At 38.7% G+C, this 25,117-nt stretch overlaps 1 protein-coding gene across 7 annotated transcripts in view; it reads right to left on the reverse strand.

Annotated features, from left to right (window-relative positions):
- The window catches only part of SCAI (suppressor of cancer cell invasion), a 188,988-nt gene that overhangs the window by 45,697 nt on the left and 118,174 nt on the right, over positions 1 to 25,117 (reverse strand). For all 7 annotated transcript variants that reach the window (XR_004178000.1, XR_004178001.1, XM_031654509.1 and 4 more), the window contains 9 exons: positions 24,109 to 24,204; positions 22,857 to 22,943; positions 21,300 to 21,398; positions 14,527 to 14,623; positions 12,977 to 13,075; positions 12,679 to 12,831; positions 3,257 to 3,358; positions 2,896 to 2,997; positions 1,733 to 1,811 (listed from right to left, as the gene is read on the reverse strand). Coding sequence is in view for 5 of the 7 variants with exons in the window: in XM_031654509.1 (XP_031510369.1) it covers positions 1,733 to 1,811; positions 2,896 to 2,997; positions 3,257 to 3,358; positions 12,679 to 12,831; positions 12,977 to 13,075; positions 14,527 to 14,623; positions 21,300 to 21,398; positions 22,857 to 22,943; positions 24,109 to 24,204 (914 nt within the window). In the remaining 2 variants the exon portion in view is untranslated. The remainder of the gene's footprint in view (positions 1 to 1,732; positions 1,812 to 2,895; positions 2,998 to 3,256; positions 3,359 to 12,678; positions 12,832 to 12,976; positions 13,076 to 14,526; positions 14,624 to 21,299; positions 21,399 to 22,856; positions 22,944 to 24,108; positions 24,205 to 25,117) is intronic.

Raw genomic sequence — 25,117 nt, forward strand, 5'->3', positions numbered from 1 at the left:
AAGTAATAAAAGGAATGGAGATCTGGGATGTTCAAAATGACCTTTACATTTCAAGCAAACTTAAAATCTCAGGTTTAACACTATTATTTTAAAAGGAAGTTGGTTGGACATGGTTGCTCATGCCTGTAATCCCAGCACTCTGGGAGGCTGAGGCAGGAGGACTGCATGAGGCCAGGAGTTCCAGACCAGCCTGGGCAATATAGTGAGACCCTGTCTCTACGAAAAAATTTTTCAAATTAGCTGAACATGGTGGTAGGTGCCCGTATTCCCAGCTACTCAGGAGGCTGAGGCAGAAGGATCACTTGAGCCAGGGAGTTTGAGGCTGCAGTGAGCTATGATCACACCACTGCACTCCAGCCTGGATGACAGAGTGAGACCCTGTCTCAGAAAAAAAAAAGGAAGTTGCAGAATAAAATAATCTCTTTTTTTAAAGAATGAAATCTTAATCTCATAAGTAAATACAATTTTAAATGAGCCACTAACTGTAAAATTTAGGAAAATATTTGAATAGAATTTGAAAATTCTCATTCACAAAAACTTTACCTTTAAGAATGTATTGCCAGATTTCAGCATGCAAAAAATCCATTATTATCACTATCATATCAAGCACTTTAGTTATGGTTCTGAGGTTAGCCTTTTCCCACTAAATTCATACGAATTAGCTAAACTCCTGTCTAAATGGAACAGCAACTGTGGGATGTTCAGATAATCTCTCTCAAAGGACCTATCAAAGTACGATAACCTATCATACTTTGAAAAAAGCAAAAAAGTCAATATGTTAAGCAGAGACCCAGAAAATTGATTTAACAGTATATGACATAAAGATAATTATAAATAAAAGTACTATCACAAAAAACTAGTTTTTTACGTTACTTTTAATGTTGTATTATATTTCATTTCTTAAAAAAATCACTGCAATGAAAAGACTAAAGAGGTTTGTTTTGTTTTCATTTTAACATTTTAAGAGAATCTGTAGGTCATGCAAGGAAGATGGCAAGGACATGCATTTTATAAAGGAATGCAAATTTCAACAAACAAATGAAGAGGAAAATGTTAAGGATGTTAAGATTTTTATTTATTTATTTTTTTGCCCAGGCAAAGATTTAATTATCTTATTTACATCCAAGTTACTTATCTATTCTGACCAATTTCTGGACTCATATGTTCTGGACAGTTTTAAGTTTTTATTCTGAAACAGCATCCCGATATTCTACAGATTGAATTCATAAAACAAAATCAAGGACAGAAAACAAAATCATGACAAGGGCTTGAACTTTCACAGTTACAAAAGTACACTGATTTCTACAAAGACTTTCAGCCATCATGTAGCCATTGACCGGATTCCCCAATATACTGAAAGCTCAGAAAAATTCAAAGATGTGAAATACATCATTAGGCTTGGTTATTCCATCATCCTTTTCAACTTTGAAACATCAAACTCCTTATGTATATCTAAATGGATTTACATATTATGCTTTTGATAAATTTGATAGTGAAGCATGCATTTAATATATGAATTTTCTGATGATTTATGGGCTTTGACATATAACATTTCAGAAAATACGACAGACTGGGGTATCTACAAAATTGCCAATCAACATATAGACCAGGTTTCAAATTTGGAAGTCTGTCTGGAAAGCCTGAGATGGTCTGTGGGCTATGGGCCATCGTCTTGTAGAAAATAAAGAGAATTCAAGCCCTGCTCACAACAGGGAGCATTCCTTTATTGTACCTTCACTATCAGAACGACCTGTGGGGAAAACGCCAGTGGCCGACAGGTAAATCAGAAGCACACTATTGGCAGGCAGCTCCTGAAATTAAAGAAAATCACATACACAAAACAACAAACAGGGATAAACAACACGGTTTTATTTAAAGTTCATGACATTTTAAAGTTCTGGAATAAATAAGAATGCACTGTTGTCTTTTCCAAGTGAAGAAATGCTCTTCTTGGTTCTGACTTTATATACAAAGCAGAGATTCATTATTAATCTATAACTATTGTCAAAAGTTGTGAAGACATTCTCTGCTTCAAAAACCCCATGATTTAGAGAATATTCTCTGAAAACTTGAAAGGAGAAGTAAAGATCCTGACTATATGGCTAAAAGCCAAAGTCCCTTCTGTGGCTTTCTCTATGTAGACTTTGGGAAGAATTCTCCTATTTCTCATAATTCTTTCAGATGATCTAAATGTTTCGTAGAGCTCTTTGAGTATATAAGAAGCCTAGGCACTCTGCTTTTATTTTTCAGTTCTGCATTTTTCTTTTTTTGAGACAGAATTTTGCTCTTGTTGCCCAGGCTGGAGTGCGATGGCATAATCTTGGCTCACCACAGCCTCCACCTCCGGGGTTCAAGCGATTCTCCTGCCTCAGCCCCCCAAGTAGCTGGGATTACAGGCATGTGCCACCACGCCCAGCTAATTTTGTATTTTTTTAGTAGAGACGGGGTTTCTCCATGTTGGTCAGGCTGTTCTTGAACTCCTGACCTCAGGTGATCCACCCGGCTTGGCCTCCCAAAGTGCTGGGATTACAGGCATGAGCCACCATGCCTGGCCAGTTCTGCACTGTTACACCTAAAATCGTTGAGTAATAAAAAACTGGAGGAAGGAGAACCACTATTATCATTAATTAATGATGGGAATAATCACAACATCATAAGCAATTTTCATTCCAAAACAGCTATTTCACAGCTTACCAGAAGTTAAAAAAAAAAAAAAAAAAAAAAAGAAAGGAACAAAACAAAACAAAAATATCTATTATCAGGATCATTATTCTAAAGGCAGTTTTTCATTTTTATATTTTACCTAAACTCTTAAATATTTTTTCAAGAGTGACTCTTAGATTCTATTTAGGGCACACTTTCACCTTATAGTAAAAAGTACTGGATCACACATACCTTAAAAGATGCTGCTAAGAAAGTATATAGTTGGCTGAAGGTTGGTTTATAGAGAAGATACTTGTGGGGATTTTCTCGTCTAGTAGGCTTGTCAGCTGATTCCTATATGTACACACAGAAAACATTATACATATAAGCTGCATTTGACAAATGAATTATCAATGCCTATTTTCACTACCCCTTATCAAGTAAGTCTTATTTTCACTCAGTCTTACTATGATTATGCTTATCTATTTCTCCATGTCTCATCAAGTTAATTCTTTATTCAATAAGTTTGTAGTATCTGTTGAATAATCAGCGTTCTATCAGGAGAGAAGCAGCCAGAGGGTTACCAAACTTGCAAATGTAAAGAAGAAATTACCTGCATTCCTGGTTTATTCATCTGGGAAGCTAAATTCATTGGCTCCCTTTCCAGAGCTTGTAACATCCGGAACATGTCAACAGTTAGTTCACTGAACTTAACCTGCAAGAAAAAAAACAAAACACAACCTAGCCTTAATGCAACACGCAGACTTTGAAGACTTTTATCACATTACTAATTGTGACTTTCACATGTACTTCAGGGCTTTGGGTACCTTTTTCTCTAATATTTCATTATGGAAATTTTCAAGCGATGGGAAGATTGGAAGAATTCTACAGTGACATCCATATGTTCATCATCTAGATCCTATAATAAGCATTTTTTTATATTTGCTTTATCACATACCTCTCCAGCCATATACATGTCTACTGATTAATAAACTTCCTCAGGTTTTGTTTTTTTAAGTAGTTACAGAAACACAGGGGGCAAAGCATGGTGGCTCACGTCTGTAATCCCAGAACTTTGGGAGGCTGAGGCAGGTGGATCGCCTGAGGTCAGGAGTTCAAGACCAGCCTGGCCAACATGGTGAAACCCCATCTCTACTAAAAATACAAAAATTAGCCACGCGTGGTGGTGGATGCCTGTAATCCCAGCTACACAGGAGGCTGAGGCAGGAGAATCACTTGAACCCGAGAGGCGAGGTTGCAGTGAGCCGAGATCGTGCCATTGTATCCCAGCCTGGGTGAAACCCCTGTCTCAAAAACAAAAACAAAAACAAAAACAAAACAAAACAAAAAAGCAGCAGCACAGAGACTATATTAGGTTCTACAAACATGTTAACTTCCAAAGACTGGTGGATGAATTCACATGTGTAGTAGTGTGCTATGTGAGGGGCAAGTTTTTCAGTAACACCACAAGGATCTCCAGCCCCAATTTTTTTTTTTTTTTTTTTTTTTGAGATAGTCTTGCTCTGTTGCCCTGGCTGGAGTGCAGTGGCATGATCTCAGCTTACTGCAACATCTGTCTCCCGTGTTTAAGCAATTCTCCTGCCTCAGCCTCTGGAGTAGCTGGGATTACAGGCATGTGCCACAACGCCTGGTTAATTTTTGTATTTTTAGTAGAGATGGGGTTTCACCATGTTGGCCAGGCTGGTCTCGAACTCCTGACCTCAAGTCATCTGCCCACCTCGGCCTCCCAAAGTGCTGGGAATACAGGCATAAGCCACGATGCCTGACCTTCCAGCCCAAATTCTATACACAGAAGTTTGATAGTAATCCTTGCTACATGAAGGAAAAAAGAGCTAACTTTTGATGAACTAGCTATGCTGAAATACAACTGTGATCCTTTTTTTTTTTTTGAGACGGAGTTTCGCGCTTGTCGCCCAGGCTGGAGTGCAATGGCGCAATCTCGGCTCACTGTAACCTCCTCCTCCCAGGTTCAAACGATTCTCCTGCCTCAGCCTCCAGAGTAGCTAGGATTACAGGCATGCGCCACCACACCTAGCTAATTTTGTATTTTTAGTAGAGACGGGGTTTCTCCATGTTGGTCAGGCTGATCTTGAACTCCCAACCTCAGATGATCCGCCCACCTTGGCCTCCCAAAGTTCTGGGATTACAGGCGTGAGCCACCGCACCCAGCCTATGATCCATATTTTATAGTAATTTCTTCCATACGTTTTGGCCCTACACAATATTTAAGTCTGTATCCTTTTCCAATTTCAGTAATACTTATACAGAACTTCAGGAACATACATGGTAATAAAACAGATGAGAATTTTATAAAGTACCTGTTTCTATCAAATAAAAAAAGAGGAATTATTTGGTTAAGATAAGATGAGAACAAGTTTATGAAGATTACTAACTACCCTTTCAAACATTTAATTCATTTAATATACACATGTGTGTGTGTGTGTGTGTATGTGAGTTTCACACTGTCGCTCAGGCTGGAGTGCAATGGCATAACCTCGGCTCACTGCAACCTCCGCCTCCCAGGTTCTAGTGATTCTTCTGTCTCAGCCTCCTGAGTAGCTGGGATTACAGGCATGTGCCACTACGCCCGGCTAATTTTGTATTTTTAGTAGAGATGGCGTTTCACCATGTTGGTCAGGCTGGTCTTGAACTCCTGACCTCAGATGACCCACCCGCCTCAGCTTCCCAAAGTGCTGGGATTACAGGCATGAGCCACCGCACCCAGCCAAGAGGCAGGGATTAAAGAAGGGGAAGAAGTTTAAGGAGATAAGTGGGTACTAATACCTTGTTTTCCTACAGTAAGGGTAGCATCTGGCTAAGAACTGGTTGGCTGGTTGGAAGATGGCCCCTCCCACACATACACCTATGCCCAAATAAAACTGGATGCACAAAAAGATATGGCCTCAGAGAACACTAGAAACAAATCTGCTCCAGAGACATAAACATGAAGGAAACTCTACCTTAGCTTTTGTTCTGAGAAGAGATCAATAAAAGTCTCCCCCAATAATTCATGGCCATATGCTGATTCTCATGTGGCCTGGGAATCTGAATTAACATTATTTGCATGGCTGAAAAATCTATAAGGTTTTTTACTTAAAGAGAACAAAAACTGATAATGCCCCCAAGTTTTGAGAGAAAAAGCAATGCATATCTTCATTGGAAGAAGGCATCCTCAATTCAGGTCTTAAAGAATTCTAGCTGATAGAAATACATCAAAGACGACTCACAAACAAAAATCGTAAAACGCATGAAGAAAAAAGGCACCCCTGATTCAGTAAACAGAAACAGGATGATACAAACATCATACATAACATGCAAAAGTCTAGGTGTGGCAGCTCACACCTGTAATCCCAGTACTTTGGAAGGCCGAGGTGGGAGGATCATTTGAGGCCAGGAGCTTGAGACCAGCCAAGAGGCAGGGATTAAAGAAGGGGCAACACAATGAGATATGCACCCCCGACCCCCTGTCTCTTAAAAAAAAAAGTTTGTTTCATATGCTTAAATAGAAGATGCAATTAAAATAATGATTAAGCCAATCAAAGGAATATGTAGAAAATAACCTAATACATTCATTCATTCATTCGAGATGGAGTCTCACTCTGTTGCCCAGGCTGGAGTGCAGTGGTGCAATCTTGGCTCACTGCAACCTCTGCCTCCTGGGTTCAAGCGATTCTTCTGTCTCAGTCTCCCTAGTAGCTGGGACTACAGGCGTGCGCCACCATGCCCAGCTAAATTTTGTATTTTCAGTAGAGATGGGGTTTTGCCATATTGGTCAGGCTGGTCTTGAACTCCTGACCTCGTGATCCACCCACCTCAGCCTCCCAAAGTGCTGGGATTACAGGCGTGAGCCACTACACCCAGCCTATACTTTTAAAAATAAGAAATACAATAAATGAAATGTAAAAACAGGCCAGGCGTGCTGGCTAGGGCCTGTAATCCCAGCACTTTGGGAGATCGAGGTGGGTGAATCACCTGAGGTCAGGAGTATCGAGACCAGCCTGGCTAACAAGGAGAAACCCCATCTCTACCAACAAATACAAAAATTAGCTGGGTGTGTAGGGTGCGCCTGTAGTCCTGGCTACTGGTGTGGTTGTGGTGGGAGAATCAATTGAACCAGGGAGACAGAAGTTGCAGTGAGCCAAGATCATGCCACTGCATCCCAGCCTGGGCGACAGAGCAAGAACCTGTCTCAAAAAAAAAAAAAAAGAAAAGAAAAGAAAGAAAGATAATGCTGGGGGATTTAATTATAAGTAGTATGCAAGCAAATTATCAGATACATAATAACTATATATATTAATATGATAATTTTAAAAGTGAGAAACAAGCAATAGAATAGACCAACACAGTTATAGTTAGTATAACTAGAGAGTGTAGTTAGCAGAAAAGGACTTTAAAATAACATACTAAGTGTGATCAACAAAATAGACATGGTAGAACAGAAATGAAGAAATAGGGAATTCTGCCAGAGAATTAAAATCTACTAAAAAATAAAAAAGGGCCAGGTGCAGTGGTTCAAGCCTATAATCCCAACATTTGAGAGGCCAGGGCAGGAGGATTGCTTGAGACCAGTTTGAGACCAGTCTTAGCAACACAGCAACACACCATCTCTATAAAACAAACATTTTTGGAAGGCTGAGGCGGAAAGATCACTTCAGCCTGGGAGTTCAAGGCTACAGTGAGCCCTGACGGTGCCACTGTACTCCCACCTGCATGACAGAGCCAGATACTGTCTCTAAAAAGAAAAAAAAAATTTTTTAAGACAGGGTTGGCCGGGCGTGGTGGCTCAAGCCTGTAATCTCAGCACTTTGGGAGGCCGAGACGGGCAGATCACGAGGTCAGGAGATCGAGACCATCCTGGCTAATACAGTGAAACCCCATCTCTACTAAAAAATACAAAAAACTAGCCAGGTGACAAGGCGGGCGCCTGTAGTCCCAGCTACTTGGGAGGCTGAGGCAGGAGAATGGCGTAAACCCGGCAGGTGGAGCTTGCAGTGAGCTGAGATCCGGCCACTGCACTCCAGCCTGGGCGGCAGAGCAAGACTCCATCTCGAAAAAAAAAAAAAAAAAAAAAAAGACAGGGTCTGCTTCTGTCACCCAGACTGAAGTGTGTGGCACAATCATGGCTCACTGCAGCCTTGACCTCCTAGGCCCAAGTGATTCTTCCATCTCAGTCTCCCAGAGTTGGGACTAGAGGCACACGCCCAACACCCAACTAAGGTTTATTTTTTAGGTTTTTCTTTTTGAGATAGACTCTCACTCTGTCACCCAGGCTGGAGCACAGTGGCATGAATTTGTCTCACTGCAATCTCTGCCTCCAGGGTTCAAGCGATCCTCCTGCCTCAGTCTCCCAACTAGCTGGGATCACAAGCATGAGTCATCACTCATTAATTAGCCTGGCCAATTTTTGTATTTTTAGTAGAGATGGGGTTTCACCATGTTGGTCAGGCTGGTCTCGAACTCCTAACCTCAAGTGATCCACCCGCCTCGTCTCCTAAAGTAATGGGATTACAGGCATGAGCCACTGCCTGGCCTGATATTTGTATTTTTTGTAGAAATGGGGTTTCATCACGCAGCCCAGGCTATGGAAAAAAAAATTAATCTATAAAGCAACAATCAAATGGAAAAATCCAGAACTAAGACAATATGTGAAATATGAAATTAATATAAGGTTAAATAGCAGATTAAACATGTCAGAAGACAAGGTTAGTGAAATGAAAAAGAAGTCAACAGAAAACAGCCTAACTAAAATCGAGAGGAAAAAATGATGAAAAATACAGAAAAGAATATAACAGACACATATAGCACTGTGAAACGGTCTACCAACATGTAACTGAGTCCTAGAAGTGGAGGAGAGAAAGAATAGAAGGGAAACAATATTCAGAGACATAATAACCATATTTCAAAACAGATGAAAGACAAACCCATAGATTCAAGAAACTCTGTGAACCTCAAGCAGGATAAATAAAGAAAACTGCACCTGAATATAGCACAGTAAAACTGCAAAGAATCAAAGAAAGTGAGAATATCTTAAAAACACACAGAGGAATGAAACATTTCCTTTAGTGGAATATAATATGTAACCAATAAATCTAACAGACAATTTGTCAACAGAAACGAGAGAAAAAGATAAAGAAATTAAATCTTCAAAGTACTGAAAAAAAAAATTATCAAACTCAAGTTGGAGATGTGCAATATACTGTCGGTAAGAGTTAAAAAAGAAATTAGAAAATACATTCAACTGAAAGAAAATAAAAAATGTAAAATATTATAGAAGGAGCAGGATTGGAAAAAAATACGAAATATCAAAATACGTAGAATAAAATTCAAGTAATGCTGAAAGAGAATTTTACAGCTTTGGATTTTTATTTTATTTATTTATTTAGAGATGGAGTCTTCTTCTGTTGCCCAGGCTGCAGTGCAGTGGCGTAATCTTGGCTCACTGTGACCTCTGCCGCCCAGGTCCAAGCAATTCTCCTGCCTCAGCCTCCCAAGTAGCTGGAATTATAGGTGCATGCCACCATGCCCGACTAATATTTGTATTTTTAGTAGAGATGAGATTTTGCCATGTTGGCCAGGCTGGTCTAGAACTCCTGACCCTCAGGCGATCCGCCCCCCTTTGCCTCCCAAAGTGCATGAGCCACCATGCGCAAAGGCATGAGTCGCCACACCCAGCCCAGGATTTTTATATTAGAAGAGGAAAAAGGGCATAGTGGCTCACACCTATAATCCCGACACTTTGGGAGGCCAAGCGGGGGGCAGATCACCTGAGGCCAGGAATTCAAGACCAGCCTGGCCAACATGGCGAAACCCCGTATCTACTAAAAATACAAAAATTAGCTGGGTCACTGTGGTGGCACATGCCTGTAATCCCAGCTACTTGGGAGGCTGAGGCAGGAGAATCACTTGAATTCGGGAGCCAGAGGTGGCAGTGAGCCAAGATCACACTACTGCACTCCAGCCTCACGGACGGAGTAAGACTCTGTCTCAAAAATAAAAATAAAGTCAGTTGGCCAGGAGAGGTGGCTCATGCCTGTAATCCCAGCACTTTGGGAGGCCGAGGTGGGCAGATCACGAGGTCAGGAGATTGAGAGCATTCCGGTTAACACGGTGAAACCCTGTCTCTATTAAAAATACAAAAAATTAGCTGGGCGTGGTGGCATGCGCCTGTAGTCCCAGCTACTAGGGAGGCTGAGGCAGAAGAATCGCTTGAACCCAGGAAGCGGAGGTTGCAGTGAGCTGAGATTGCACCACTGCACTCCAGCCTAGGAGACAGAGCAAGACTCTGTCTCAGTAAATAACTAACTAACTAAATAAATAAATAAAGTCAGTTATCTAAGCAAATTAAATTCAAAATAGGAAGAAGGAAATAAAAATAAGAATCAGAGGCCGGGCGCGGTGGCTCAAGCCTGTAATCCCAGCACTGTGGGAGGCTGAGACGGGCGGATCACGAGGTCAGAAGATCGAGACCATCCTGGCTAACGTGGTGAAACCCCGTCTCTACTAAAAAAATACAAAAAATTAGCCGGGCATGGTGGCGGACGCCTGTAGTCCCAGCTACTCTGGAGGCTGAGGCAGGAGAATGGCGTGAACCCGGGAGGCGGAGCTTGCAGTGAGCCGAGATCCGGCCACTGCACTCCAGCCTGGGCAACAGAGCAAGACTCCGTCTCAAAAAAAAAAAAAAAAAAAAAAAGAATCACAATCAATGAAAGAGAAAAAATTAGAAAAAATAAATATTTCATTTACTACAATATATCGAGGCCTATTAAAATGCCATAATAATGAAGTCAGAAGTATCAGCATAATAGACATACAGACCAAAGGAACAGAATCAGAGTCAAATATATTTGAACATCAGATTTATGATAAAAATGACACTACAGTGTGGTAGGGAAAAGACGGTCTTTTTAGTAAATGGTGCTAGGTCTACCAGAAATCCAGAAAGAAAAACTGACCCATACTTCACACTAAAATAAATCCCAAAGAGATCATAGATCTAAATATGAAAGGTAAGGTAAGCAATGATTTCTCAAAATAGGACACAAAAAAGCTCATACCAGAAAGGAAAAAAATTATAAATTAGACTACATTAAAATTAAGGACTTCTGTTCACTGGAATCTCAGTGTCTGGAACAGGGGGGTCTGGCAAGAAGTAGACACTAATAAATATTTTAACAGATGTTAAAAAAAAAAGGAGAGAAAGAGAGAGGAGATACTAGAAGAGAATAAAAGGCAAGACAAGAGTAGGAGAAGATAGTTCAATACATAAATCTGACAAAGGACTTTCATGTAAAATATATTAGGAACTCTTACAGATCAATAAGAAAATACTGGAAATGCTTGGTCATAGAGTGTGCATATATGCAGCTGTACTAGATAATGCCTGCCATTTTTCTAAAGTAAATCTCTCGATTTCTATTTCTACAAAGTATGAAATATTCAGTTCTTGTACTAGTTGCCAGGATACGCTATTATCAGTTTCTTGGTCTCTTTTGTTTTTAATCATCTGGGTCAGTGCTATCTTATTTGGTTTTAATTTATATTTTTCTGATTAGAAAAATTTTCTTTGAATTAAAAGTGAGAAAAATACCGAGCCTTCAGATAATATAACTATACAAACCATAAACATGTTTCAAAATTTTTCCATTTAGTATATTCATACTATAATTTCAAAAATGTTGTAGATATTTGCAAAATAATGGTCATAAAAGCCAAAAATGGAGAAATACCAGAAAAATTTAACAATAACAAAAATGATTGATAGCTGCTAGGATAGGATCCAAAACTAAACTTGTGTAAAAAACACATCTAGAAAAATGTATTTACTGGTATAATTTCCAGTAAATTTCATTTCTAGTACATTAAATCTCATCATCATGGGGCTATTCTGTCATGAAAAAACATTTGAAATTCACTTTTGACAAATTTACGCAAAAACAACTCCTGGCCAGGTGCAGTGGCTCAAACCTGTAATCCCAACACTTTGGGAGGCTGAGGCAGGAGGATCACTTGAGGTCATGAGTTCAAGACCAGCCTAGGCAACATGATACCCTGTATCTACTAAAAATACAAAAATTAGCCAGGTGTGGCGGTATGTGCCTGTAATCCCAGCTACTTGGGAGGCTGAGGCAGGAGAATCGCTTGAACCTGGGAGATGGAGGTTTGCAGTAAGCCAAGATCATGCCACTGCACTCCCACCTGGGTGACAAAGCAAGACTCCGTCTCAAAAAAATCCCACAAAAAAACAAAAAACACCAACTCCTCGCCCCTTTTAGCTCGACTGGAAAGTAGTACATATGCATTTTGGAAACTTTATTATTATTATTATTTTTTGAGACAGTCTCGCTCTGTCGCCCAGGTTGGAGTACAGTGGCGTGATCTTGGCTCACTGCAACCTCCGCCTCCTGGGTTCAAGTGATTCTCTTGCCTCAGCCTCCCGAGTAGCTGGAATTACAGGTGCATGCCACCATGGCTGGCTAATTTTTGCATTTTGTAGTAGAGATGGGGTTTTGCCATTGTTGGCCAGGCTGGTCTCGAACTCCTGACCTCAAGTGATCCAACCACCTGGGATTCTCAAAGTGCTGGGATTACAGGTGTGAGCTACTACTGTGCCAGGCCGGAAACTTTGGAAACTTTAGAGTGTTGTAAAAAATAAAATAAAAATCCCTATAATTTGGTTATTCGGAGATAAAACTTAGATATTTGTAAAATTTCTTCCTAGTCTTTTTCCTATGTGCATACATATAGACATTCTAACATATATGAAATAATTCTGCTTCCATGGCTCCATGGCAAGTTTATTTTCATTTACTGTATCATGAATATCTTCCTATGTTATTAAAAATTCTAAGGTATTTAAATATCTGTAATATATTCCATATATGCACACAGCATAATTTAGTCAGCAATTTCTTCATAAGAGGATGTTAGGATATTTACAAGAAAATAATTCTGTGATCATCAATAGCACTATTTTTCATAGTGAATTTTAAGCATAATTCCTTCACAATTCTTTACCTGGTTATTACAATTACCAATAATGAGTGCATCAGCCAGAGACAACTGTCCCACAATCATGCCCTGTTCCAGCAATGGGGCTCCTGTTTCAGCAAGGCGATTTGATGTGATAACGATGGTATTATCATCATTTAATACCATTACAGGGTCCGCCTAAAGAAAAAAGCAGTAAGAATGGCCAAGACTAAATATCAATATAGTAAGTTATTCCTTCTTCTTGACATATAGACACAATAAAAACATAAACTACATGGTCATTATTTATCAATAATTATGATTTTTCTTATCAAAAACTGACCTCAATGAAAGCTGCTACTTCTTGAAGCACCAAGTTCCATTCCACTTGATCTTCAGTATTAAATCGGTGAGTATAATCTTCAATTTCATCTGACAATTCCTGATTTTAAAAATATTACAAAAAAGGTTATTAAAAAACCCATAAAAATACACAGCCATATAGAACCATATTCCTGACAGAAATCGACATACTTACAAAATTTGATTATTATCAATACACAGTCCTGATTATAACCAAAAACAAAGATGAAAACTAAACAAATTTTCTTCGAAAGTCACAAACTTCATAATACCCATCAAATAAAGTCTTTACAGAGATCTATTTTCTATCACTACTACATCAGCAATGAATTCATTAATGAAAAAATCAGAAAAGAGAAATGCAAAAATTTTAACATTAAAAAAAAATGAGGCTGGATACAGTGTCTCACACCTGTAATCCCAGTCCTTTGGGAGGTCGAGGTGGGAGGACCATTTGAGACCAGGATTTCCAGACCAGCCTAGGCAACATAGTGAGACCCTACCACTACAAAAAATTATATATTTCTAAAAATACTTCCTGACTTTATTTGGATTTATATTATACAGTTTTTGGAAATATTTTTAATGATAACTGGGTATAAAGGAAGGTAGAAAAGAAGTATGGAGAGCTACTTCTGGTGGCCTTGTCAAAACTGGCATGTTGAGCTGGGCACAGTGGCTCACGCCTGTAATCCCAACACTTCGGGAGGCCAAGGCTGGCGGATTGCTTGAACTCATGAGTTTGAGACCAGTCTGGGCAACATGGTGAAACCCTGTCTCTACAAAAAACACAAAAATTAGCTAAGAGTGGTGGCTTGAGCCTATGATTCCAGCTACTCAGGAGACTAAGGTGGGAGGATTGCTTGAGCCCGGGAGGCAGAGGTTGCAGTGAGACAAGATCATGTCACTGTACTCCAGCTGGGTGACAGAGTGAGACCTTGTCTCAAAAAAAAAAAAAAAACCCCACAAAACCCAAAAAACCAATTGGCATGTTATATTTGATACAAAATTAAGTATGCCATCGAAACTGCTGAGTACAGAGTGCACCCAGAATTTCATATGCAATGATTACAGGTATTAAGTGGATCTGAAGAGAGTTAACTGTTTATCACCTGAGTTAACAAAGGAGAGACTTCATGCACTGTAAAGTGGTGGGAAAATGAAAATCATTCCCAATACCTTTGTAAAGCATTATGTACTTTTTCTTGACATAACATTTCAATTATTTTCCCTTAAAGTAAGTTTTTTGTTTGTTTGCATTTCCAGCCATCCATTGATGGGCTTTGAAATGTAAAACATGCAGAAAGGACAAAAGCAAAGAATCAAGATAATTATCTCAGATTAGTGTATTTGGAACATGAGAAGAGTTGGAAAATTTTTATCATTACCCTTGTCAGAAGTTACTATACTTTGAATGTTGTAATTATTTTGATATATCAAAATTATTTTAACCTAAAATCTGTTTTTTTAAAAAAAATCATCCATATACAATTAGAGATTAGAATTTGAACTATTTTAAAGTACATTTACCTTTACCAGATCCTTTACAACATCCATTTTGTTGAGAAGAAGACAAACTACTATAAATCTTGCATAATATCGTAACTTCTTAACTACTAATTCAGGTCTATGGAAGATAAATGAAAAATTACTTATTAGATTAAAAAAGAATGCTTTCTGATTTTTAAAATTTTCCGATGGCTTTTAAAACTCTTTCCATCCTTTTTTGCACAATTATAAACACTTCCACATATAACCCATATAGTCTTTTAAACATATTTCTTACTGATTTATTAAGTTGTTTACTCATATATTCATTCATTCAACAAGTATTGAGAACTTAGGTGCATCAGGTACTATGTTAATTGCTAAAAGTACAATTGTAAAAAACTAGAGATATTCCCTTCTTCAAAGATCTTACAGACAGAAAAGAACTTAAAATATACAGGAGAGAGATAAATGCTTAAAACACAATGGAATAATATAATGATAGGAGAAATATAGAATGCTATTTGTGCCCACAGGACTAGATCGCAGGTGAAAAAAGGCTTCCTAAAGAAAGTAATAAATATTTAAGTTAAGAATACAAGGAAGCGTGGAGGACTACAGGCAGGAAAATATGAGGTGAAAAGGATTCCAGGAAGAACATTCTTTGTCTTAAAATCTCATTTTTCTGCCATTAGTATAAGCCAGCCAGCTTTTTCATGCTTATTGTTTGTATATCTTTTTTCATTCTTCTTTCAATTATCTGTGTCTTTTAATTTAAATTCACATGTTTTGTGGGCAATATATACTTAGGTCCTGATTATCTGTCCACTTTGACTATCTCTGTGCCTTTTACTTGATGTATTTAGACCGATTACATTTAACGTCATTATTGCTTTGGCTAGGTTTATATCTACCACTTTGCTGTTTGTTTCCTATTTGCTCCTTCTCTTGCTGTGTTCCTCTGTTGTTCCTGTTTTGCTTTCTCTTTGGTTAATCAAATATTTTTTAGTGTTCCATTTTATATCATCTACTGGCTTCCTAGTTATACTACTTCTTTGTTATTGTTCCTTAAGTGATTGCTAGGAGTAACAATATGGATCCTTAAACTTATCAAATGCCCCTTACAATATATTTAATCTGTTCACACATAACACTTTACACTTACCAATTATCAATTCAAACCTGACATTTCCTCCTGCTTTCCATATCCTACATCACAAATATGATAGCCTTACAACAGTATATTTTTTGTATATGTTCAACATTTTCCATAATAAAATTTTAAAAAAATTCTTTTGACCCATGAGTTACTTAGAAATGTGTCTACTGATTGACAAACTTTTGTTGTTGTTGTTGTTTAAGAGATGGAGTCTTGCTATGTTGCTCAGACTAGACTTGAACTCCTGGGTTCAAGGAATCCTCTTGCCTCAGCCTTCTAAGTAGCTGGGCTGCACATGCAGCTATTGATTTTTTTAATTATGTTTTATTTTTGTTTTTAATGAAATCGTACCATGGTTAGACCACATACACTTTATTGAACCTTGCATTAAACTTGTGTTGTGGCAAGTATCAGTTAATTTCACAAATTTTCATATAAGTTTGAAAATAACATATATACAGTTACTGTTGCACACAATTTTAGGTACACTGGAACAAACTTAATTGTTACTCAAATCTTGTAATTCTCGTCTTCTTGAAATATGAATTATTAAATATATCAAAAATTCCCATGTATATTAAATCACTTATTAATTTCCCCACTTTAAAAAAACACTTTGCTTTATTATAATACTATGTTATTAGGTATATATAAGTTTATGATTTTTATATTTTCCTGAATTGTTGCTTTCATAATTACAGAGTAAACCTCTATTCTCAATACTTTCTTCCTTTAAATATACACACAGTATACACATAAGAAATGCATATACACGTACACGTTTCTTCCCCTTAGTAGCTGTCTCATTATCTTTCTCTGTCTACTTTTCATCTTTAAAGGATTTATTTATTCATTTATTTAAAAAAGATAGAGTCTTGCCCTTTTTCCCAGGCTGAAGTGCAGTGGCACCATCATAAACTACTGCAGCCTGAAACTCCTGGGCTCAAGCAATCCTCTCACCTCAGCCTCCTGAGTAACTAGGATTACAGGCATGTGCCACCACGCCTGGCTAATTTTTTTATTTTTATTTTTTTGTAGAAACTGGGTCTTGCTATGTTTTCCAGGCTGGTCTTGAACTCCTGGCCTCAAGCGATCCTCCCATCTTAGTCACCCAAAGTGTTGGGAAAACAGGTGTGAGCCACCACTCTTGGCCTTGAAGCATCTCTTAACAACAGTATATTACTGGGTTTTTCTAAGAGGCATACTGATAATCTCTGTCTTTTAACCGGGAAGTCTAGATCACTTTTACTTACTTTGATTTGGATTTGTTTCTATTTTATTATTTTGTGCTACTTATACTTTTTGGAGTTTATTTTCCTTCCTGCCTTTGTCATGATCATTTTGTTACTCACTTTTCCCTCCACCTCTTCTGAAGTTATACATTCTAATTATAGTTTCCTTAAAATATCAACAAGTAAACTTTACTCTATGTTTCTTCTGAACAATAATTGGATCTTATTAGAATGGTTTAATTATCCCCTTTCTTCTTTCATATTATTGTTATCCAGATTTGGCTCCATTTTATTTTAATAATGTCCATCAGCCATTGTTATGATGATTACTGCCCCATCAAATCGATGTTTTGGAATACAAGGGGATAATTTTTTCTCACCAATCCTTCTTGTATATCATACCTTCCCCTTCTAGTTTCAATTTTCTTCTTCCTTGCTCTTTTATGTCACCCAAACCAATCGCCCCAGCCTCCAAGGTCACCACAGCAATGGGAAAATGAACTAGGGACTTCCTTACTCGCTTGATGGCTAGGTTTTCCATTTAAAAGGATGATTGTCCTATTTTATCCAGCATTTCTAAGTGTTAATAGTATTTCAGGTTATCTAGCCTATCACATTGTCGAAAGTGGAATTCAAAACAAAGAAAATTAGTAGAGGAATGATGTCAATTCAAACTTGAAATCTGAATGACTTAATTCTGTTACTTTTTTTTTAAATTAAAAAATAGGTTCTATGAATCTATATAATGGATTATACAACCAGCAAACTTTCTACAAAGGGCCAGATGGTAAATATTCTAAGCTTTGCAGGCCACATTTGGTGCCTGTAGCATATTCATCTTTTCCCTTTTTACAACCCTTTGAAAATGTAAAAAAAAAAAAATTCTAAACTGCCACACAGTACAAAAACAGGCCACGGGCCCAATTTGGCATGCAAACAGGCCATAGTTAGCTGATCCTTATATTCAATAAGCATACAGAAGTGGGTGGGTGCTTTCTATTTCGGAAGCCACTGTGATGAACTGCAGCAAAGCACAGATGAAATGCGTCAGTGCTGTCCACTCATACATGACAGGCCACCTCAATCAAGCCTGATAACTTGAACCACAACCCCTAGCCTACCAACTAACTCCATATCAAACTGCAGAAAAAAGAATGTGACTCACTGGAAGGGTCCACATCAAGCCCTCTTTATCATCAGCACCATTACGAAGTGCCAAAGTCTTCAATTTTTTTTTTTTTTGAGACGGAGTCTTGCTCTGTGCCCCAGGCTGGAGTGCAGTAGCGCGATCTCGGCTCACTGCAAGCTCCGCCCCGCCGGGTTCACGCCATTCTCCTGCCTCAGCCTCCCGAGTAGCTGGGACTACAGGCGCCCGCCACCTCGCCCGGCTAATTTTCTTGTATTTTTAGTAGAGACGGGGTTTCACCGTGTTAGCCAGGATGGTCTCGATCTCCTGACCTCGTGATCCGCCCATCTCGGCCTCCCATAGTGCTGGGATTACAGGCTTGAGCCACCGCGCCCGGCCCAAAGTCTTCAATTTTACATTCATATGTCCCACTGAAAAAAACTTAATACTGTCACCATTTATGTTGACATAACCGGAGTTTATTTTCCTTTCCTGCCTTCCATTGTAATAACCATAATTTTATTATTCACTTCCCCCTCCACCTCTTCTGAAGTTAGACATTCTCCTTATATTCTTTAAAATTATTTTTCTTAAAATAATAACAAGCAAACTTTACTTACTCTATGTTTCTTCGGAACAATAAATGACATGTTGACATGTTGTCAACGTCAACATAAGTGGTGACAGTATTAAGTTTTTTCCAGTGGGAAATATGAATGTAAAATTGAAGGCTTTTTATGAAGCTTTTTTTTTTTTGAGATGGAGTCTCACTCTGTCACCCAGGCCGAAGTGCAGTGGCGCCATCTTGGCTCACTGCAACCTCTGCCTCCCGGGTTCAAGTGATTCTTATGCCTCAGCCTCCCGAGTACCTGGGACAACAGGTGCGTGCCACCACGCCTGGCTAATTTTTTGTATTTTTAGTAGAGAGAGGGTTTCACCATGTTAGCCAGGATGGTCTCGATCTCCTAACCTCATAATCCACCTGCCTTGGCCTCCCAAAGTGCTGGTATTATAGGTGTGAGCCACTGCACTCGGCTTTTTTTTTAAGCTCTTATCAAACTTCTGGACTCCAGAATTCCAGCCTTGTCCAACCTGCTAGGCTCACTACTTACAAGACCCTGACTCTTTAACTACATATTTGCCTAGGAAACTCTGTTCTTCCAGGTGGCTCACTGTAACATCTCCCACAACCTCCTGGGTATTCAGAATCTTCACCTTCTCCATATCCAACCAGGTTCAGCTTTGGCCATTTACAACAGAATTGGGGTGTGCAGCTCCTAGGAGGAGTGGCTGTATGGTAATATCTCCTCTCCTAAGTACGATGGACCCATAGAACGAGATGTTCTGGGAGTGGTCTATGCTTAGTGACAGACACTAACCTTGAGATTGCTGGAACAAACTACTTATTCCTCCTGGTCTCAACATAATCCTTAGCTGCTGAGACAGTGCAGAGAGAACTTGTTCCTTTTGAGGAGTGAAGATTTTTGCCTTTTAAATGAACTGTGAAATTGTGGAATACTTCCTTACTTGGTTTTCTCTCCTGGCTCTTGATTTTAGCAGCTGTTGCTGATTGCAATCTTGACTGGCACTCTTACCCTGTGTGAACTAAGAAACAACCTACCAACTGAACAAAGACCCTCCTAACCACACACAGCAAGGTCAGGGATTTGCACACCAGATTGTCCTTTGATTCTAATTTACTGGCACAAAGCAAGAGTTTTTGTCATCCCGATTCCAAATAATCCTACTTCTAAATAATATGCCCTGATCTAGGAAACTGCACAGGAAAACAATTCAAATTGGATGTTTGTTATTAAGGCACAAAATTATGGCAAGAAATCAAACTGTTGGATATTAAGATTAAAGCCAATTTCCCTTTTGTCAAATTAGAAAATGCAGAAAAGTAAATTATACAAGGTGTTTTGCTATTACTTAAAATAGTTCTCTGCTTATATGTATTTTTAATGCTGATAAAATGTTACACAGCTCTTTTGCATTTTTTAAGATATAATTTATCTCACCAAGAATTAAGACAAATAGCATAGCAATAATTTTTTTAAAATTAGGATTGGAGGAAATACATCTGTATTGAAAATATGTGAAGCAAACTATAGGAAAACCTAAGGGAAAAGTAATTGATGGAACTTCTGATGTAAGGGGATGACAAAAAGATATGAAAAATGTACACTCCAGCATCTGCACCCCTTACATGTGCCATGCAAACGCCCCTAGACAAGTCTGAACAAGACATGCAAGGAAATTAAAGAGATTTACAAGAGTGGGGCTTTCCCCAAAATGTCACTGTTTAGTTGGAAAGCTTACAACAGTTAACCACAAAGTGTTCTCGAGAAAAACATGTCAAAACTGTTTTCTTCTATTGCTAAGAGAATATAATCTTTTCACCATATAAAAACTGTGAGTTCTGTTGCTGGGGTAGAGAGAATATTCAGACCTTCTGTGCCTGAACTTTCTCATCCAACAATTCCCAGAATGCTAGCAAGAAAGATTCTCCAGAAGATCTCTGACTTCTTCCACAATTTCATACTCATCTGGAATTAACAAAATCAAAATCCAGGCTGGGTATGGTGGCTCATGCCTGTAACCCCAGCACTTTGCAAGGCTAAGGTGGGTGGATCACGTGAGGTCAAGAGTTCGAGACCAGCCTGGCCAATGCGGTGAAACCCCATCTCTAGTAAAAAAATACAAAAAAATTAGACGGGGGTGGTGGCACAAGCCTGTAATCCCAGCTACTTGGGATGCTGAGGCAGGATAATTGCTTGAACCCAGGAGGCGGAAATGGAGGTTGCAGTGAGTTGAGATCGCACCACTGTACTCCAGCCTGGGCGACACAGCGAGACTCCATCTCAAAAAAAAAGAGAGACAGAGAAAATTCAAACAATATTAGCAGGCTATTCCCTGGTCCTACATGACAGTTGTCACCAGGCTTTTGAAGAGACATGAATTAAGATTACACAGGCTAAAGAATAAATGTTATTAGCTAAGCCTTGTTTTGGAGTCATTTCTTTTGTATTAAATCTGTGTGAAGTCAATCCCTTGTACAACAATAACCCAACCCTCCTTTGGTATTGTGACATCTGTTACAACATCTTTGATGTTTATTGCTTAGGTAACATATACTCTCTATGCTTTTGAAGGTCTACTACATAGTAGGCACTCAATAAAGTCTGGTAAATGAGTGCAAGTTATAAACAAATGTAAGCTTTTCCACACAATTTCCATGCAGACTAAAGACTGAGTGTTTTATCCTCATCTTTCTAAAAACATAGCAGATACATACCTGTCTTCTTTATTGACTTGAGAATAATATGATCTCTGTCTGATTGCAGAATAGAAAGAAAAAGCCTCATTCAGATAGCTGGTTTCAGATGTGCGTAAGCTATGAGAAAAAATACATTTTTAAATATGACAGTGTCAGAGACTCTTCACCACAGTAAATACTTGTTCTATATACTGCTGTATTCCTCTGTCTCGTGGGGTGAGGGGGTGGGAATGACTGTCCTAAATTTGAATCGGCAAGGCAATATCACCCTTAAAATGCATAAAAAATAATAATTAAAATTTTTGAAAAACCTCCTCGCTATATCCAAGCCTTTTTCGATGCCAACCCATATTACACATTACCCTCCTTCTCTGAAGTGACTCAAACAGCATTCCATCCAGTGAAATCCTTATCTCCCAGGACTAGGCCACTTCCTCAAATCCATACAGTCCTTTGGCACATGTCTTTAATTTTTTTCCTCACAGAACTGAGGAATGCACTAATCCATATTAATCTTCAGGGGATGTTAATGAATTATGTTTTACAAGGGACTTTTTAAGAAAATATTTCTACCCGAGAAAACACATTTCTAGTTTTACAAGGGACTTTTTAAGAAAATATTCTACCCAAAAGAGTGATTTTAATGGTGGGAATTTGGAATGGTATGCCAAAATGTAGGAAATGGAAGAAGTTTTACTGTCTTTTTTTTTTTTTAATTTTTTATTTTTTGAGACAGTTTCACTCTTGTTGCCCAGGCTGGAGTGCCAATGGCATGATCTCGGCTCACTGCAACCTCTGCCTCCCAGGTTCAAGCAATTCTCCTGCCTCAGCCTCCTGTGCAGCTGGGATTACAGGCACCCGCCACCACGCCTGGCTAATTTTATCTTTTTAGTAGAGATGGGGTTTCACCAGGCTGGTCTCAAACTCCTGACCTCAGGTGAGCCACCTGCCTTGGCCTCCCAAAGTGCTAGGATTACAGGCGTGAGCCACCACACCCAGCCATTTTATTGCCTTTTAGATTACAAATGGTCCAAGCCTTTTTTATTGTATACCTGATCATCACTTTGGGATAATGAGATTTAGATTCCTAAAAGGATCCTTCTTGTTTTCTGAGCTCAGGGATGGGACTATACAGATGTTAGTGCTCTAAGGATATAATAAAAAATATCTTTCAAACATATCCTGCAAATATGAGTTTTTTAAAGTATCCTTCTGAAAATCATTCATTCATACATACAAGTTACAATATAATGCTACACATTATTGAGACAAGTGAAGCTGTAAGAACAATAAATCCTTTAGTATTAATCATTTATCTAAAACCAAGATCAAATTTTTAAGTTATAAATGAGTCTGACCAAATGAAGTGTTTGGGAGGCAAGCCTTTAAAACAAATAGTACTTTGACTATGGAAGGTTATTGCACAACATTGTCTTGATCAATCTGGCCCGAACTACTAGGGTTTCATTTGTAACTCACAATTTTCATGCCTAGCAATGAGTATACTATGTATACTTCTGCATGCTATGTTTTAATCAGACAACACTTGACTCTTTCCATGTGTAATTTACTTACTAATAATGATAGTATAGCTGCCCAATCTTGGAAGCAATTTCTCCTATTTGCCAGCGCTTCAAGCCATACCGATTATCCAAGACTTGTCTGTTTTATATAGGATACAAGAAAATAGAAATAAGAGTCTATAAATTCCAAAACTAATCAAATCTGTAAATTCAATAGGATAAAATACCATCCAATTCAGCAAAGCTAATGAATTTTTCATTAGATTTCAACATAGTCATTCCATTAAATTTAAAAAGCATTTATTAAATGTCTATTTATAAGTTGAAATATAAAAAGAAACTACTTTGGCCAATAAACATGTATTTTAGAATGAAACCATAAATCATCCTACCTATGCTCCAGTTGATCTGAACCATTCCACATATAATATTCCACATATAATATTGTCTTTAAAAATCAGACAAGAATGTTACTTTTTTTTTTTTTTTGAGACAAAGTGTGGCTCTGTTGCCCAGGCTGGCGTGCAGTGGCATGATCTGGGCTCACTGCAACCTCTGCCTCTCGGGTTCAAGTGATTCTGCTGCCTCAGTCTCCTGAGTAGCTGCGATTAGAGGTGTGCACCACCATGCCCAACTAATTTTTGTATTTTTAGTAGAGACGGGGTTTCATCATGTTAGCCAAGCTGGTCTCGAACTCCTGACCCTCAAGTTATCCACCCACCTCAGCCTCCTAAAGTGCTGGGATTACAGGCATGAGCCACTGCACCCAGCCTTATTTTATTATTTATTTTCATTTATTTATTTATTTATTTGAGACAGGGTCTCTCTCTGTTGCACAAGGTGGAGTGCAGTGACGCAATCTCAGCTCACTGCAACCTCCCCCTTCAGGGTTCAAGTGATTTTCGTGCCACAGCCTCCTGAGTAGCTGGGATTACAGCTGCACACCACCACACCTGGCTAATTTTTGTAGAGATAGGGTTTAGCCATGCTGCCCAGGCTGGTCTCAAATTCCTGAGCTCAAGCAATCCTCCCACCTTGGCCTCCCAAAATGCTGGGTTTACAGGCATGAGCCACCATGCCTGGCCATACATTTTAAAATCTTAAATAAATAGGAAAGAAATAAATTTGTTTTCATTTGGGTTATAAAGATGAAATATGTTATTTTAAAAGCACCAAGATTTACCTTTGCTTTGGTGGAAAAAAAGAAAAAGCACCAAGATAAAAAGCACTGAAGTAGTGAAGATAAAAACTGTGACTAACACAAAACAGGCCTTTGCTCTCCTTTAACTATGAAATTCATTTACCGATGCTGCTGCTGGAACTTCCAGAGTTTGGTGTAAACATCAAAAGTTCTTCCAAAATAGGACTGCCACTGCTTCTGTCCATATTGTGGCAAATCTCTGTAATAGTAAATGAGTATATATTAACATTAAACTTCTTATGCTATTTGGAAATTAAGTCTTGTGATGGTACAAACCAGATAGATGTAAAATGCTTGCATTCAGGCTTTCTTTTTTTAAAAAAAGTTACATTTTTTGGAGCAGAAATAATTCTATAATTAGGGTCCAGGACACGCATGCTCTTTTCCTATTCTCCTCCCTACTTCTGACAGGTTGTTCTTAGTGTTCTTTGCAGATGCCTCTCCCGTGAGGTTTCTGGTACTCTCTTCCCTTTTCCTGGGTGATCTTATTCACACTCACTTATATACTGACAACTTCCAAATGTTTATCTTCAGCTAAGAACTCAGCTGAATGTTTGAAAAACACTGCTTTAGAAAATATACCTAGAAATGGATATGTAGATGGTATTACTGTTCTACACTATTCTACCCTCTCCCTATAAGATAAATATACAACCCTGTCCTTGAATCTGGTGACTTATAGCACAGTCTTTTTTTTTTTTTTTTTTTTTGAGACGGAGTCTTGCTCTGTCACCCAGCCAGAAGTGCAGTGGCGTGATCTTCTCGGCTCACTGCAAGCTCCGCCTCCCGGGTTCACGCCATTCTCCTGCCTCAGCCTCCCAAGTAGCTGGGACTACAGGCGCCCGCCACCTCGCCCAGCTAGTTTTTCGTATTTTTTAGTAGAGACGGGGTTTCACGGTGTTAGCCAGGATGATTTCGATCTCCTGACCTCGTGATCCGCCCGTCTCGGCCTCCCAAAGTGCTGGGATTACAGGCTTGAGCCACCGTGCCCAGCCTATAGCACAGTCTTTGAGAGGCAAATACTCCCTACCATACAAACATTGGGCCTGGCCATATTAACTTACTTTGGCTAATGAAATATAATTGTAAGTTATTTATATCATATCTCACGA

The sequence above is a fragment of the Papio anubis genome, chromosome 13, assembly GCF_008728515.1.
Source record: "Papio anubis isolate 15944 chromosome 13, Panubis1.0, whole genome shotgun sequence".
NCBI lineage: Eukaryota > Metazoa > Chordata > Mammalia > Primates > Cercopithecidae > Papio > Papio anubis.